Source organism: Bubalus kerabau, chromosome 11 (assembly GCF_029407905.1).
Source record: "Bubalus kerabau isolate K-KA32 ecotype Philippines breed swamp buffalo chromosome 11, PCC_UOA_SB_1v2, whole genome shotgun sequence".
NCBI classification, from domain to species: Eukaryota; Metazoa; Chordata; class Mammalia; order Artiodactyla; family Bovidae; genus Bubalus; species Bubalus kerabau.
In genome coordinates, this window is record NC_073634.1 from 41,326,554 (window position 1) to 41,343,970 (window position 17,417).

The 17,417-nt window shown below is 39.5% G+C and overlaps 1 protein-coding gene across 4 annotated transcripts in view; it reads right to left on the minus strand.

Moving 5' to 3' along the window:
- The window catches only part of EFEMP1 (EGF containing fibulin extracellular matrix protein 1), a 71,692-nt gene extending 56,041 nt beyond the window's left edge, over window positions 1–15,651 (minus strand). For 2 of the 4 annotated variants that reach the window (XM_055540161.1, XM_055540158.1), the window contains exons 1-4: window positions 15,518–15,651; window positions 14,171–14,258; window positions 9,979–10,027; window positions 9,414–9,815 (exon numbers count right to left, since the gene is read on the minus strand). In XM_055540161.1, the coding sequence (XP_055396136.1) occupies window positions 9,414–9,815; window positions 9,979–10,027; window positions 14,171–14,251 (532 nt within the window). In that variant the 5' untranslated portion in view covers window positions 14,252–14,258; window positions 15,518–15,651. Of the gene's footprint in view, window positions 1–9,413; window positions 9,816–9,978; window positions 10,028–14,170; window positions 14,259–14,688; window positions 14,713–15,453 lie in introns of those variants that run through there. The other 2 variants (XM_055540159.1, XM_055540160.1) reach the window with 2 other exon arrangements.
- Between the last annotated feature and the right edge of the window lie 1,766 nt (window positions 15,652–17,417).

Consider the following 17,417-nt stretch of genomic DNA (forward strand, 5'->3'; position numbering starts at 1 on the left):
ATCAGTTTTCTGTACTCTTAAAATTAACACAATATTGTAAGTCAATTATATTTCAATTTTTAAAAAAAATTACATAACCAAAAAACAACAACAAAAAAACTACAGATAGTTTGTGGCTTGTAGTCAAGGGACAGGACCAAGATAGATTGCTCTGATCCCTTCTTCCTTTTTTGCTCTTATTTTACAGAGTTTTACCCAGTGCCCTGATTTCCTCCACAATATTGGAGAGCTTACATAAACATTTTTTCAGCCTTGTGATTGTTTCACTTCAAATATCATAAATATTACCATTTCCCCGAGCCAACTGTATTTTCATTATTCACCATTTTATTTCTGATGAAGGATATATCTGAGACAGAGATGCAATCACTGGTTAAATGGCTTGTCAGAAAGTTAAAAGAATTATAGTGTTTCTTATTATTAGTCTGGCTTTAGGAATAACAGCAACTTATTTATTTGCCAATGTTTTTTAAAAGCCTAACAATCCATAATATAAAGAATAAATTTCATGGTTTCTTCTTTCAAATGTCTTAAGCTTAAGATAGGTACTAGATATCTAAGACCTCCATTGTTAATAAAAAGTTTGATACATACAGAGTTGGGAAATATAATTTATACATATATGATATACATAATAGCTCATTTTCAAGGATGGTTTTAGAACTCAAGTAAACTTTAAGCATGAATTCTCTAAAGATTAAAAACCATTCATTTATTCAAACAACACACACACACATACACAAACACAAAACATTTGCTTAGTGCCATTTCAATAGTAAGTAAAATAGGACATAATTTAGGAAGATACTGAGACAGAGCTGGAGGACAACATTAGTATTTTGTTGGGAAGAGTTACTGAGGATGGAACTAGTCATAAATGTTTGCTCTGCAGTGCTTCAGCATCATGGGTATTGTCTAATTTTGTATTCCTCCACATACCCCTGCCCCTAACCTTGTTAGCATTCCTATCGGCAGCACCCTGCTTCTGGGGGAGTCTCCTGGGAAACCACTCTTGAGTAGGAGGAACATTGACACAAAGCTGTTTTTCCCTTGTTCTGGCTTGTCTACATGATGCTTACTTCCCTCGCTGTTTGGATCTTAATTTCCTCTTCAGAACTCTCAACTTCCCCTCATTATTCTCTTCTAAATTTTCCATTCCAGGAAGGAACCAGACTTTTGTTCTTCACCATGTATCTGGGAACATGTTCTTTTTTTCTGTCCAAATGTGGATTTTAGTAAATTGTAAGGATACCTGTATCACATATTGATTTGGCTACTACTTCCGGCAATTCATTATGTATTTCTCATGATGTCCCATGAGTTATTTTCCAGAGTTGTATTTTGTTTCTTTTATTGTTATTTGATAATTCATGGGTTGATGATGGCGAATTCCCAAAGGACAATGTCCACTCTTACTTTGATCCTACCAAAGTGCTTTAACAACAAAAAGTGATTCTTAAAATTTGATGGAATTACTGAACATTAACTGAATGGTTTTGCATTCTGTTTGATCAATTTCACTCGTGATATTGCTTGGTTACCCTTGATTAGTATAAACATACAATTATTTTAAAGATAGTTCAAGTTTTAGAATTGAGTTAGCCAAATATCTTAAGTTTTTAAGTCTCTATTTAGTATACATTTATATAACATTAATTCACACTCTGTCTCTCCTTTTAATCTGTGGTTATACAAAATTGACAGCAATAAGCTATCCATGCTGCTGCCAGTATCCTGGCACTCAGCCTTCCTTTCATGGCATTTCTTCACTTCATCTTTATTAAATGTTTACAAATCATTTAGGTTTAAGCTACAAGTCTGCAATTGTGGCTAAATGCTTACAATGAGAGCTGTTTTCTTCTGCAAATATTTGAATGTAGTTTTCTTGATCAGTTTTATTTTTGAGTGTGCAATTTGCAGTTACCTCCTGGAAAAAGAAGCATGCTAATGAATTTCAGATGTGGCACAAATTACTTATTTGTACATTCGTGCAAAATCAAACACATTTGGGACAAATTTTGTTTACTCTTTGGTTTCAAAGAACAGAATTGTGCCAATAATTCAACAAGTGCAAAGGCAGTCTTTACCAATGGGGCAATTTGTTGATTTCAGAGACTCTGGTTTGAAATTTCCTTCTGGAGAAAGAGATAATGAGTATCCAGTGCACATTCCTGAAGTTACCCAGACTTGCATTTCTACTCCAATCTGCTTCTTTTTGCTTCTATGGGGTAAGGAAAATTCATTCTGCAGATTAAGTGTTCATTAGTTTTAAGAATCTTGTCTTTGATGGGAAGCAAATCTTTTATAAAGTTTTAATTGAACAGAAGATACTCAAACGAATAGTATTCTAATATTTGATGATATTCACAGAATCTAAAGGGGATGTCAGCCATGTATCTGGTATTGAAAGGATCTCCTATCAGTTTGGTAAATAAAGCACACTGTTAAGGCCAAAATCAGAATCAACATCTTCCTCTTTTGCAACTCTACATGAACTGAACCTCCACACAATGTTTGTGCCTTGAGTGTAAGGGGGATGCCTTTAAAAGGTACAGGTATCACTTTGCACCAATCATTATCACAGCCAAAACATAATTGTGAGTTTCACCTACTGACAATTTAAGGGCATTTATAGTATTTCACAGGGCTTCCCAGATGCAGTGGTAAACAATCCACCTGCCAATGAAGTAGACGCAAGAGATGTGGATTTGATCCCAGGATGGGAAGATCCCCTGGAGTAGGACATGGCAACCCACTCCAGTATTCTTGCCTGGAGAATTCCATGGACAGAGGAGCCTGGTGGGCTACAGTCGTTGGGGTCACAAAGAATCGGACAGGACTGAAGGACTGAGCACAGGACAGCAGCATAATATTTCACACTTGCAGGCTTCAGAGAGAGGTGAAAGACCGCTGGTATTCTTGTTACGATGTCCCCCTTTCCTCTAGATTGCACATATATGCTCTTGGTTCGGGAATACAGTCCTAACTAGGACTCATGGCCAATCATATTTGGGGATGAGGGCACTGGTGATGACAATAAGAATGGTGAGAGAAGTAGACATATTATTCTGTCCCATAAGCAGAAAGTATTTTTGACGTTTTCTCTTCATTACTTCCCATATCCCACATAAAGTATTCTGACTCCACTCTTTGATTTTTACAACTGAATGCAACTTCCTGAGGTTAAAATTATGTTAGGCCATTGGTTCTCATACTTGAGTAGGGATCAAAATCATACGATTGTTAAGACATAGATTGCTGAGCCCCATCCTTAGAGTTTCCAATTCAATAGTTCTGATGGGGCCCATGATTTTGCATTTCTAATAAGTTACTGGATGATGCTAATGTTTCTGGTCTGGAAACCACATTTAGAAAATCATTGAGTTAAATAGTTATATAACTTAGTCTTTTGTGGCAGAAGTGTGATCATATCAATATCTTCTATCCTTTACCTTAAGTAAAACTATCATTCAATTTTTATGAAGGAATTTTCTGACTATGCATGAATCACAAAGATGTACATATTATTTACAAATGTGTATTAAAATGGGTCTTAAATTAACTGAAATTTGATGACTATAGTGTTTGGAGATGTAAATCATGAAACAATGCTAGATTTTTCAGGAGGAAATCAATGCAATTATATGGCATCAGATTATTTAAAAAGTAATTAAGTTTTCCCTATAAACTCAACTCCTATTTACATGGCCTTAGAGAATTTTAAGATACTCAAAGCTAATTAACAACTAAACACAATAAACTATTAGTAGGTGAAATACCTATTTTACATTCTGCTTAAAATATTTCTTTTCTGTTAATATAATAATTTACTCAATTATAGTCTTCTTTTTGCAAAATATCTATTTTCTGAGATCAAAGCTCTTTGCTGGGCTGTATAATTATATATAACAAAATTTAGGCACTTCTTCACAAAACTAACCGGAGCAACCAGAGACCCTAATGACAGTAGTGAGGATCAACGAAAGGCTAGTGTTTGAAAGTTGCTTGGTAATGACAATGCCAAGTATGCTAAGCTACTTGATTACACTATAATTTATAAATCCTCTTTTGGATATGATATCATTTAAGTTTCAAATGAAAGAAGCCAACAAGAGATGTCCCTAACATCTGAGACTCTCTATGTGTTCAAATTTCTCTTTCTTAAAGTAGTTGTATAGATAACAACTTTTTTCCTTTTCAAAATAGTACTTTAGTTATGTTTATAAAGAAATGTGCGGAGGATAATATATGGTCTCCAAGAGTGTGGAGCTTTTTAACCCTAAATATAATTTCTTAATTCCTTTAGGCTTTACAAAAGGCAGTATATTTCTCTTTTTAGCTTTTTAGTTGCTCCTGCATCATAGGTAATAATAACAGAAATCAAATAAAATCATTGAAAATACAGCTAAAACTGAAAAAAGAAATTTGGCAAACAAAAGTTTGTATTTGAAGTATGGTTTTTAATTTAGCTGAGTGGTAAAATTTTTCCCAGTGGAAATGAGGAAAGATTATGACATGTATCCAAGTATGTAGGTGCTAATGTCTAGGTATCCTACACATGCAATCCAGAACAATGTGGAAATTGACAAAGGGGCAGAATCCTGACAACTGCAAAGAAAGGCTCTGTCCAGGTACATAAAGATCAATGAAATATAGTTTTTCAAAGTTTAAAACAAATTGAAAAAACTGGACAAACTTACTTACTGAACAAACAATGCCTTAACCTGAAAAAGTGTCTTTAACACTGAAACTTTCCCACTGTTGGCTGTGGAGTGCAGAACATTTGGTTACTGGGGGTTTGCTGAGGTGCTCAACAATGCCATTTCTCCAGGACTGAGGCATTTCCAGGGAAGTGGGACATTTAGTTTTCAGGACAGTCTTGTGTAGACAGAGATGGTTGGAAACCCTAGGATATGTTTTCACATCTTTCAGTTATACCTTATATAATACAAGCCAGGAATTGCACTCTGGATTTGACTCCACAATCAGCTTTATTAGACATTTGTATCAAGTTCATTTTCTAATGGCATGGTTTCTTTAGCAAGTAAGTAATGATACTTGCAAACCCTGGCTGAGTTTAGTAATGATTTAATTACCAGCCATTCAAAATATTCTACATTTAATTTTTGAAAGTTTAAGTAAGTGGACAAATTCCTTTCAATTGGGCAATTGGTTTTCTTATTTCTCTTATTTTTTCCCCTACAAGAATGGGGCTCTTAGAACATTATATATGGTAAAAAAAATTCTTTCTCAACTTGAACTAGTGTTTTCTAACTCCATATCCTTTGAAGATTACATAGTGACTACGCACTAAAGATCCAACTTCCTTTTGGAACAGATGAATATCTGTTGTCTTTGAGGTGGATGATATTTCATGGAAAAATAATTAATTTCTAAAGCTTAATTTTTACATGACTCCAGGTATCTGACACTGAAATGATCTTCATGAAATTTGATAGCTGCCAATATTCAGAAAACTAAGATCATGGCATCTGGTCCCATCATCTGGTCCCATCACTTCATGGGAAATAGATGGGGAAACAGTGGAGACAGTGTCAGACTTTATTTTTTTGGGCTCCAAAATCACCGCAGATGGTGACTGCAGCCGTGAAATTAAAAGATGCTTACTCCTTGGAAGGAAAGTTATGACCAACCTAGATTTCATATTAAAAAGCAGAGACATTACTTTGCCAACAAAGGTCCGTCTAGTCAAGGCTACGGTTTTTCCAGTGGTCATGTATGGATGTCAGAGTCGGACTGTGAAGAAAGCTGAGCACCGAAGAATTGATGCTTTTGAACTGTGGTGTTGGAGAAGACTCTTGAGAGCCCCTTGGACTGCAAGGAGGTCCAACTAGTCCATCCTAAAGGAGATCAGTCCTGGGTGTTCATTGGAAGGACTGATGCTAAAGCTGAAACTCCAGTACTTTGGCCACTCCATGCGAAGAGTTGACTCATTAGAAAAGACCCTGATGCTGGGAGGGATTGGGGGCAGGAGGAGAAGGGGATGACAGAGGATGAGATGGCTGGATGGCAACACCGACTCGATGGACATGAGTTTGGGTGAACTCTTGGAGTTGGTGATGGACAGGGAGGCTTGGCATGCTGCGATTCATGGGGTTGCAAAGAGTCGGACACCACTGAGTGACTGAACTGAACTGAAAGATGCAACCTGTCATTTGAAATTCTCAGTGTGAATGACTTCCCCAGTATCATGCTCATTTGGTAAAAAGTACCTGGAAAAAAATGCTTACTGTGAATTGATATTTGGATGTTATGTTTTAAACCCCTTGGTTTTGCATAAAATTGAAAAAACCTGGACAAATAGATGAATAAAGGTTAAATAATCATGTTTTGACTAAAAATGTTAAAACATGGAAAGCTGGTTAAAAATATATTTACAAAATAGAATACATTTATTTATTTACTTTTTTATTTTTGGCCACACTACACGTGGCATAAGATATCTTAGTTCCTTGACCAGGGATTGAACTCTTGTCCCTCTGCATTGGAAGTGCAGAGTCTTAACTGGACCACCAGGCAAGTCCCTAAAATAGAAAATATTTTAAAATATCTAGTGGTATTTAACTTATTAAGTGCCAACTGTGATTGATAATAGTGCATGCAAAGGCAAAATTGACTAACACTGAAATACAGTTCAGATTTCAGTCATTACATTAAAAATGTCCTCAGCTTTAAGTTATATAATGATAAACTGTACCTGTTGAAAAATATATGTGGAAAAAAGAAATAATTTTATGGCAAAAATATGACTCATCTAAGGCATTCATTTATTCTGATCCAGCAATCATGGTAAATGTGTTTGGATTACTGGTCATAAGTACGCAACATTTAAAAGGAGAATGGAGATCTTTATTAAAACAGAAAGTTCCTCAAACTCTACAATGATGTCAGTAATATTGTCAGGTCCTTGGAGCACATTATTGTTTTAAGCAGAAGTCCCTACACTTTCACATTGGTTATAAAACATTATTTTGTGCTGCTGGCCTGGAATGAGAATGTCATACATCTGTAGGCAATTAGAAGAAGCTGGACTGCATGTTTGATCAGCTCAATAATAAACGGGCACAAGTGTGACTCGACTTACGTTAGATTCCCTAGACAGATTATCCTGTTGTTATCATATGAAATAACCCCCTTTTATCAACAATTAAGTAAATCCACATTTATGGGCACTTTGCAAAAGTGTGTGATGGGAAGAAATCCAACTTAAGCCTTAAGTCATCCAAAAAAACTTTTAACACTGCTTTTAATGATACAGACCCCCCCAATCTCAAATTGTAGAAATGGGTTGAATTATGCAAAACAGTTTGGGTTGGAAATGCCTCATGTGCACACAATCAATGAATATGTATTTAGCATCTACCATAAGCATTTAAGAGTTTTAGCTTATAACTGAAAAAGAAATTGCCAAAGAAGAAAAGACCTTACTTTGTAAGGTAGTCTAAATCTTTGTTTAAGAGAGATTAAATAGGATTTCATTTTTATTATTCACTTTTTATTATACAGTTTTTACTGTAACCAATGCATGTTGTAAATCCTGAAAATGTTTTATTCTAGAATTTCATTCGATTCTAGGCATTCTTCTTGCTTTCAACCACAGCTGTCAATGATGGATCATAAATTAGTTTGTAGTTTCTGATAAATGAATTTACCTGCTTTTTTTCCCTCCTAAGTACCATTCAAACATATGTCCGAAGTATAAAAAATAATTTAATATGTAAAAGTCAATACTTTAAAACTTTCACCAAACCTTTTCAGTTTCAGGAAAAATACCACCAAACCTTCCAATATAATTATATATTTAAATAATACAATTAAAAGTTGATATTTTAAATAAATTCAAGGTATTTTTAAACCAATATTCAGTCAAATACACAAACCATACATATATAAATATATATTTATTTGTAAATATATATTTATTTATATATATATATAAATAACCTCATGAGGTTATCTCTTTGACATAATCCTTAAATTAAATATCTGAATATCAAGCAGATGCTGAAGCATTCATCATCAATATTGGAATTCTGACTCATGACAGTAACACAAAACAGATGCTAATAAGATAGGCACTTTGAAAAGTGACACCATCACAGCATGGCTTAGCTCTTGATGTGGGATACTGAAAATTTGAATGCAAAATATAAAATAATAAAAGTCAGAGCCTGATAGGTTTCCTTACTTCATCTATAAACCATTTAAAATCTACTATATTTTTATACAGAAGATAAAACTCAACACTCGTGAATAAGGGGCAGCATCCTAGAAGTCCAAAAGATGCTTCTTTCACTTAATATAGCAGCTAGGTGACCCCAGTTGAACCCTTCTGTGTTGAGGGAGGAAGGTGCTGTCTTCTTCACTTATGTAAGTAGAAGGTAAGAACTCCTGAGCCCTTCCTATTGGCCAGTGTGTACAAGGCACTTATGGTGTATATGGGCTGTACCCAGCCAGTACTTGGCAGTGAAAAAGTAGCCTGAAGCTTCTATGGCCACATCAGGCAGATCTAAAAGGGTTTCCTAAGTAGGCAAAGAGGAACAAAATCCCTTAGCACAGTCCAGTTAGTTCATATGCTACACGTCTTCAAAGCCCAAGATTCTTATCAGTTTGCTAGCATGAGTCTACCGGATGTGTATTCTTTGTGAGAATAAACAGAAAAACCCAGGCAGATGGTGCCATGGTGCAAGTGATATAAGCGAAATGTGCTCAAATGAGAGCTTAAGAATAGATATAAGTGTGAGTGGGGGAAGACTCCTTCAAAGGTAATGAGAAGCAGAAGTCCCATTTATTTATTCCTCAGGGAGGAAAACAAGTCACTGTTAAGTTCAATTAAGAGACCTTAAAGGGGGGCATTTGTGGAGTAGCTTGACAGCACAATTTCAAATTCCAAATGAATAATTTGACTGCTCCTTTTGACAGCTGTGACTCTAGCCCCATCTGTCTGGGTTTGAAGGCTGGCTCTGCACTCACCACCTGTGTGACCCCTGGATCTTAAACTTGGCTGCACACTGGAACCACTTGGGGAGCTTAAAAAAAAATACTGATTCCTGGAACCCACCCCCAGAGAGTGTTATTTAATTGGGCTGGGGTGTGGTTTGGACATGGAGAAGTTTTAAAGGCTCCCAAGTGACTCTAAATATGTGCAGCTAAGGTTGAGAACCATTGGTGACCTCTCTGAGACAGAGTTTCCTCATTTGTAAAATGATGACAACACGGGCAGCAACTACCTTTTATGATTTTTGTGATGATTGAATATGATAACGCAGGCAAAGCCCTTAGCACAAAGAATGGCGAGGGGGAAGCTCTCAATAAATGAGAGCTGTTGTCTTTCTCACCACAAGGTGCACTTGGGCAAGAACTTTCTCATTAGCATAGAAAGTCATGCTTACCTTGGCACACGTTATGCTCACTCTGCTCATAGCCTGTTGCACACTGGATCCGGTGAGAAGGGTTGACGGGAATGCGCTGAGGGTCAGCTGGGTTCCGCCGGGTGACAAAGTTATTTCGGCCAGTCTGCACTTCAGCAGCAGCACTGGCGACAAAACCACCCCCAGGCACCATTCCACTGGCAGCGACGCCAGTGGCTGCTACACCCCCAGTGCCTGTACTAGAGGTTGCGGCTGCATTTGCAGCTGCACCCACACCTTCGGCTGCTGGTGTTTCTTGCTGAGGTTGCTCATTGTTGACAATAATCTGGGCTGTTTTAGGAAGGCAGAGGTATCCTCCATAGTGGTTGACACATTTCATTCCACCTTTGCAAGCATCTGGGACAATGTCACATTCATCAATATCTGTGGTGAGTAATAAAATAAGTCAGGAATCTTCTTACAGGGGAAACCGAACATGTAAACACATGCTTACACCTTTTGGGTATAATACAGGTGGGGCATGAAGGACATACTAGATGGGGACAGAGAGCTATGATCAGATGGGAAGTCTTTGCAGCTGGCTCACCTTTGCACTGCTGTCTTACAGGATCCCACTCATATCCATCTGTGCATTGCTGTGAAGAGGAGCCAGGAGACAGTTAATTGAGTATCCACTCTCAAAGAAGTCACTCTAAAAGCTTCATATTTATGGCAACAGTCTTGGTACTAGAGTCCCACATAGATGATGAGATGGGTAGTTTAACATTCTGTAGCTTTTTAAAAAAGATACATCTGGGCACTGGACTGCTTCAGGGATCCCTTCTCAGTCACCACCTGTCTCAGGTCTTTTGTTGCATTTGCATTGGATCCAGTTGCCCATAACCATCTTGGAATTCCTTTCTGTCTTGATACTAATATTCTGTAATCTCTCTCTCTCTTTTTTTTTTTTGCTTTACTTGACCCTTCTTCCACATTATAAATTTTACCAAAAAAAAAAAAAAAAAAATCCAACTGAGTTCTTTTATTCAGCCCTTGACTATTCCCCCCCTCTCTAAATCCTCTTAGAGCAGTCCAGCACCTGACTTTCCTTATCATTCCTATTCAGTTAAGTCCTGATCTGTCTTCTCATACCATGGCCTGCCTCCCAGCTTCAGTTTCTAAAGGTCCTCTCTAGTTCACTCACTGACAGAACCATCTGTCAAGTACCCTTTCACACCAGGCACCATCCTAGTCCCTGGGAAAGCAAAGATGATTAAGATCTTGTTCCTATTCTCAGGCAGCTCGCAGGCCTGAAGAGGAGACAGACAGGTAGATTAGTTGAAGCAAGATGTCAGGTGTCGTGAGACAAGTTCACCTGTGGAAGGAGTGATGGACTCTGTTCAGGACTGTGGGTAGGCATGACAGGGTGGAAAGGGCTTTATGGGCGAAGCTACAAGTGAGTTGGATTTTTTTCCAGAGAGATGTGGTAAGTCTAGGATGAGGGACCACATAAGCAAAGGTGCAAAGCTGGAAGGAGCTACCAGTAGTCCTGGGTGGATGGAGTGAGATAAGAGAGGTAGGCAGGGCCAAACCTGGGAAGCTTTCTCTGGAAAGGCCAAGTGGGAACTGAATTCGACCTTGAAGGTCAGTGAATCTCAAGCTTTATTATGCTTAAGAATCAGTCTGGTGCTTGTTAAAATGAGATTCCTGGGACCAACCAAAGGCTCTGACTCTGTAGGTCAGGTAGGGGGCATGGAATCTGAATTCCTAACGAGCATCTCAGGTGATTTTGATACAAGTTATCCATGGGCTACTTCTTGAGACATGCTGGTCCAAGTGATGAGGCCTCTGAAGAATTCTTAAGCTCAAGAAAACATCTGATCACATGCAGATTTGAGGAAGAGGTTTCAGGAAGGATTAAGCAAAAGTAGAGTAAACAAACAAATAAACTTAAATTCTTCCATAAGAGCCAAGAGTTGCTTGGCAAACAACAGACGCTTGGCAAATAAATAGCTGATTGGAGACAGAGATGAGTTTAGATATTTTACTGACTTCCAAGACTTAATAAGGTGAAAACTAAATTCATTTTATTTCCCAAACTAATGCTTCTACTTTTACCAACACTGTCCAAGGCACTATACCACATTTCTCAGGAACCAGAATAACAATTTTAACATCAAGTTTTCCATCATTTTCCTTCAAGCTCTGCTGTCTTTGCGTCCATTTTTATATCTCCCATGCTGGTGTAAGCCTTCCTGACTTCATGAGAAGGCAAATCTCCTTAGCTGGTCTCCATATCACTGTATTCTGCACACAAGCCTCTATGATAACCTTTCTTTGCTCTCTTGGTTACACTGCTCCTCCATCTAAGAGCTCACAGGGGCCTGTGGACCCCTCATCTTCCACTATTACCATCTTTAGGTTCTCCACACCACCCAGCTCCTTGTCACCTCCTGATCTTGACTTGGCTATGTTCCCTTCTAGTCTTTGATTATGCCACCTTTTCTGATTCAGGTGCCTCTTCAGTCTTGCTAGAATAATTCAAAGTCCTCACTCCCTTCAAGAAGTAGCAGCAAGTTCTAACTCCTTCAATAAGCCAGTTGCTTATTGAAGGCAGCACGCGCTAAGTCGCTTCAGTTGTATCCAAACCTTTGCAACCCTGTGGACGGTAGCCCACCAGGCTCCTCTGTCCATGGGATTCTCCAGGCAAGAATAATGGAGTGGGTTGCCAGTATGAACATTAATTACCTCTCTGCTTTTGTATTTCTTTAGCAACATGTATAAGCTGCATAATACTTTGTACTTTTCAACAGTACTTTTCTCAAGGTAAATTCCCCAAGGTTAAGGTCTGAAATTTTTTAGTACACGAATAAGCTTGAATTCTTTTGATAGTGATGAGAATTGCTTATGCACAAGGCAGGTACATGACGAATACATAACTGAATGGATCCTATTTTTAATATGAAAGGAGAATATGAGGCTATCTTGTGGATATGATCCCATCCTTCTGAAAGGTATCATTCAAACCAGGCAGAATGGCAGTTCACTTGATAAATTTGTATGCTAAATAGAGGAGACTTGCAGTTTGTTTTAGGTTTTCAGTTCCAGGACATTCAATATGGATCACTATTAAACAAGCCTAGACTGAATTTAGTTTCACCACTTACTGGCTGTGTAGTCTTAATTTAGATACCTCTCTGATCTTTAGTTCTACTATTAGTAGAAGTAAGAGCATGCCACTTAGCTCATACTTTGCTATGAGAATGAAAAGAGATAGTGTCTCCATAGGGAGTTACTAAAAAAATAGTTACATCTTGTCCTTTAACCATGAACTAATAGCCATATACAGTTTAAAAGAGAATAGATTTAATCTTGGCACAGAAAGGGTGCCATATCTGAGAAACCTGGTATAAATGGTGAACCCTAGTTAGCAGTCTTAAAACTACAGTGTCTAAACCACAGGGAACTTTCTCTGCTAAAGATGAGTAAGGTTTAGGTGATTAGCAAAGGGAAGGGAGTACAAGATAAGCAGTTGTAAAAGCAATAAAATCTATTATTACATGAATATAAAAGGGGGTAGCTAATTTAATTTTAACTCCCTAAGAAGGTAGTAAGTTTAGCCCAAAGAACACAACAATTTCATTTGAAGATAAACAACACATGTATTCATTTCTCTTGCTTTATTTATCTTCAGCAGAGGAAGCAACTAGATTTACCATTAAGTTAACAAAATATTTATACTAAACCCCATTTGATTTATAGTTGATCTGGACAACAAGGAACATTTGCCAGATGAATACTAACATTCTAGGGATAATACGGTATCAAAAAGTGAGATAATGCTTATTATCAGTAATTAACATTAGCTCACTTTTAAGAGTTTTATTTTCAAAAATTTTTGAAATTCTTTTGAGTAAGATTACTTAATTTTAAGTTGGGAGCAAGTAGAAAAATATGTTTTTCATATTCTGATCCAGGACAAATGTCATTTGCCTCACAACACTGATTAAAGACTAGAAAACACAAAACAGAGGTGCAAACAAACTCACCAGAAGTGAGGCAAGCACTACTCTCTGTTCTCACCATCCATTCTGGGCAGTGGTGGGGAGGGGTGGTTAGATGATGATATTTTCAATACTTTATTCAATGTTGATTGACTCCTACAATTAGCTAATTAATAAAGATTACTTGGAAATATCAGATATGCTAATCAGAAAATACAAAACCAAATTTCACACAATGCATTTTACCAAATACTGTATCCTGGTAACACATGTCTATCTGAGTGGTATTTATATGAGCTATCAGTTACATTGTAAGTGAATAATAGCCTTTATAAAGTTGAGAAAACCCCCTTACATGAGAACATAAGTCACATGCACAAATGAGGTGAAGGGCTTTTGTGATATTTAACATTCCTATTTGAGTCTTACTCCTTGAGTTCTGGTTTTATCTGCATGTATATAGTAATTCATGTTTTCCAATTACTTATACTCATTAATATGCTGAATGTTTCATAAACATGTAGCTTACTTTGATTTTTGTTTTAAAGGAGTTTCCCTTTTTGGCCTTGCATAAATCCTTACATTTTGGTCCCTATCTCAAATGGGGATCTAAGTGAACTTCTGAAAGGACAGGCTATTTACAACGTATCTTAAACGTGAACCTTGTTAACGCTGGTTTAATTTATTACCCTCTGCAGAGAAGAGCCCACATAGACTGGCAGGACTGGATAAAGTCTCCCTTGTGCCACAGAATCCCACTGAACCGCAGTTATCTCAAATTCCATCACCCCTTACCGTGTACGTGATGGTTTCTTCAGTGTCCTGTGACTTGACCAACGCCAGAGTCAGCATAGTTACGAAAAGGGCTTTCAACATCGTGAATCTCAAATAAAACACAGTACAAACCGATGCTTAGCATCTGCAGCGGAGGAAAATAAAACTTCAGCTGTAAAGTAACACGCAAGCAAGGTAGAGAAGGTGGAGAAGGCTGAGGCTCTTTCATACACAACTTCTAATCTACTCCTCATCTCCCCACCCCCTCCTCAACTTTCCTTTGGCCAAACGGGACACCAAAGGCTGAAGACGGCTGCAGAATTACATTTCGATTTACACTGTCCGGCTACGAATATACACAAAAGCTGTAAGGTACGCAATTTACACTGCACCTACAATAGGCTCGAGAAAGGGGGTGAAAGAGAAAGAATACAGGGTAATTAATTTCAAAGGTGACGGAGCATTTTTTTTTCGAGGGTGGAAGTGGGGCAGCAAATCTCATATTCCTTTGAACGTTAAGGCTTTCCCTATAAGCTCACCTCCAGCTAGTTATCAGATCAGATCAGTCGCTCATTAAGTTCCTTTCAAAGTTCAGCAGAAAAACTTGTGAACCAATATGAATTATCTTGGCTTCTAACTTTTTTTTTTTTTAACAAAATACCACTGCGAAACTCCGGAGCAATCTCCTCCCATAGTAAAATACCTGCCCTTCAGAACTCCTCACATTCCCCAGCGCACACTCTCCAAGTGGCATTTCCACGCGTTCTCTGTGAGCAGCTTTGTTTAAAAGCCCCAGGTGGTGTAGAGGAGCAGCCCAAGCGTCTAGTTCCCTCGCGCCTTACGGGTGTCTCGGTCGCCGAAATGCTACCTTCAGGATCCGATCTTCCTAAGGCCAGAACTAGGGAACCACACCGCAGCCCGAAGTACCAGTTTCAGGGCGGCCGGCCAGGCGTCCTCAGGGAGGCGAGGTCCCCTTTCTTAAAAGTATGTTAACAGGCGGCTGTCTCTGGGGAGCTGCTTAGTGCTCCAGCTTCTAACCAGTTCCGGTGGAATCCAGGTGCGGCTTAAATCTCACACACTGGCCCCCTGAAAGTTTCAAAACTTCGTTTGCGGGCAAAGCCCTGTCGGTTGATTGTCGGCACGCACACACATGCCCATCCAAACAGATGTCACCTAATGCTCGCACATCCTGACAGATCGCATTCCGAGACCTCACACCTCCACCTCCCTCTCTGCCTGAAAGATCCTGCACTGTGTGGGGGCAGTTCTCAGGTCCACTGCACCCCTCAAGTCACCCCACTTACTCCTCAGCGCGCGGCCACGCGGGCACTGGGTGCGCCGGTGTGACCCCCGCTCCGGGGTTCCTACCTGCGCGGCCGCGCTGCGCTCCTGGCCCGGGCAGCGAGGGGAGAGCGCAGGGGAGGGCAGCCCCGTGGGTCTGAACTGGCGAGGTCTGGCAGCGGCGCGGCGGCAGGAGGAGGAGGAGAAAAGGAGGGAAAGGGGAGGGCGAAGGGGGGCGGAGGAGAGAGCTGAGGGAGGCGCAAGGACTGAGCTGAGCGCAGCGAACCCGGAGGGAGGGCGCGCTGCGCAGCTGGGTCTGCGCCCCTACCTCCGAGGGCGCCTGCCCGCCCCTCCCAGTCCCTCACCCTTAGTTCCCAGACGCGCCGGAACTCTAGGCAGAAGATGGCACGTTTGGCATGTGATGTTTGGGATTTGAATAGGCCTTGGTGATGCTCCAGCCTCCCAGGCAATTTCTCGTGCCCCGCGGAGTGGAAAACTGCTCTCCTAGAGAGCTTGCGAGCGTCCTGAGAAATTGCTTAAAAAAAAAATAAAAAAGTGAATCCTAGTAGAGTAAATTAACCCCATTTATAGAACTAGTTCTTTCACCTTTTCTTTAAGATATTTTTTTTTTTGGTGGGAGGAGGGGATAGGGGAGTGTCTACTTCCTAAAATATAGAAAAAGAGCATTCATAATGTTGTAGCCATGCGTTCCGGGAAACAAACTCACTCAGAATGACAATGCAGATAGTGGAGTGCGGTTTATTACACTGGTGGACCCAAGGCAAAGTCTCTTCTTAGCCAAGGACCCTGACTAGTTTTTCTGAAAACCTTCTATACCCTAAGTGTACGTGCCCAAATCCACTTCCCCCAATTCCCTGAAACTAGTCTGAACAAAGGAAAAGAAAGATTCAATCAAAGTTAACCCGTGATTCATATGCCTTAAGCCTAGGTAGTTAGTGAAGTGAAAGTGAAGTCGCTTAGTCGTGTTCAACTCTTAGCGACCCCATGGACTGCAGCCTACCAGGCTCCTCCATCCATGGGATTTTCCAGGCAAGAGTACTGGAGTAGGGTGCCATTGCCTTCTCCGCTAGGTAGTTAATAGTGGACAATTATCAATAGGCCTGTGGTCATACCCAAAAAGCATAATAGAAGTTATGATTCTATTCAGTTACACAGATAATTAGGGTATTCTTTTAGGGAACAGAGAGTCTAGGTACGAGCCCTGGGGCTCTTCCATCCAGGGGGCCTGGTTTTCCAGTTGGTATATCATTTCCATAGATACTGGGCATATAGCTCAAAGTCCACAATCCAGCCCAAGATGGAGTCCTGCTTTCAAGATGGAGCCTGTTCTGTCTGTTTCCTCCTTCATTCCCTTCTCTTGATGCTCTTAACTCATATGAGCATCATTCATAGGGATATATTGCGCCCTGACTCTCCAATCTGCAATTTGGGAGAACGACATCAACCTTTGGGTTACAAAGTTCATAACACATTGTAAAATAAAGAGTTCACAAGGCAGAACTATCAAGGCAACTATAACAATGGTAAATATAGTTTTCCACCAATCACCCTTCATCCAAGATAGGACCGAAGTCCAAAAAGGAAGATTATCATCAGACATAACTTTTAACTGACCTTTCATGTCATCTAGGGTGGCTGATACATAGCCAGATAAATCAGGAATGTATGCACAACATTCAACTTTAACTATAACACCGGTCCCTCTTTGTACTGAAACTATGGTTAGTCTCAAGATGATACCAGCAAGTCCTTGTAGCAGCAGTTGATTGTAGAGCTTCATCTCTTCTTCTTCTTTAAGATGCTCTTGGGTTCATGGGGATCAGTGGGGTCCTTCTGTGTAGTCCACTCAGTGTCCTCTGGGTCTGCGTGGTATGCTCTCTTCACCCTCGTGTGGTGGATTCAGGGAGCGACACCTGCAACTTTAACTGCTGTAGGGGTGGTTAGAACAACAGTGTTATGGACCCTT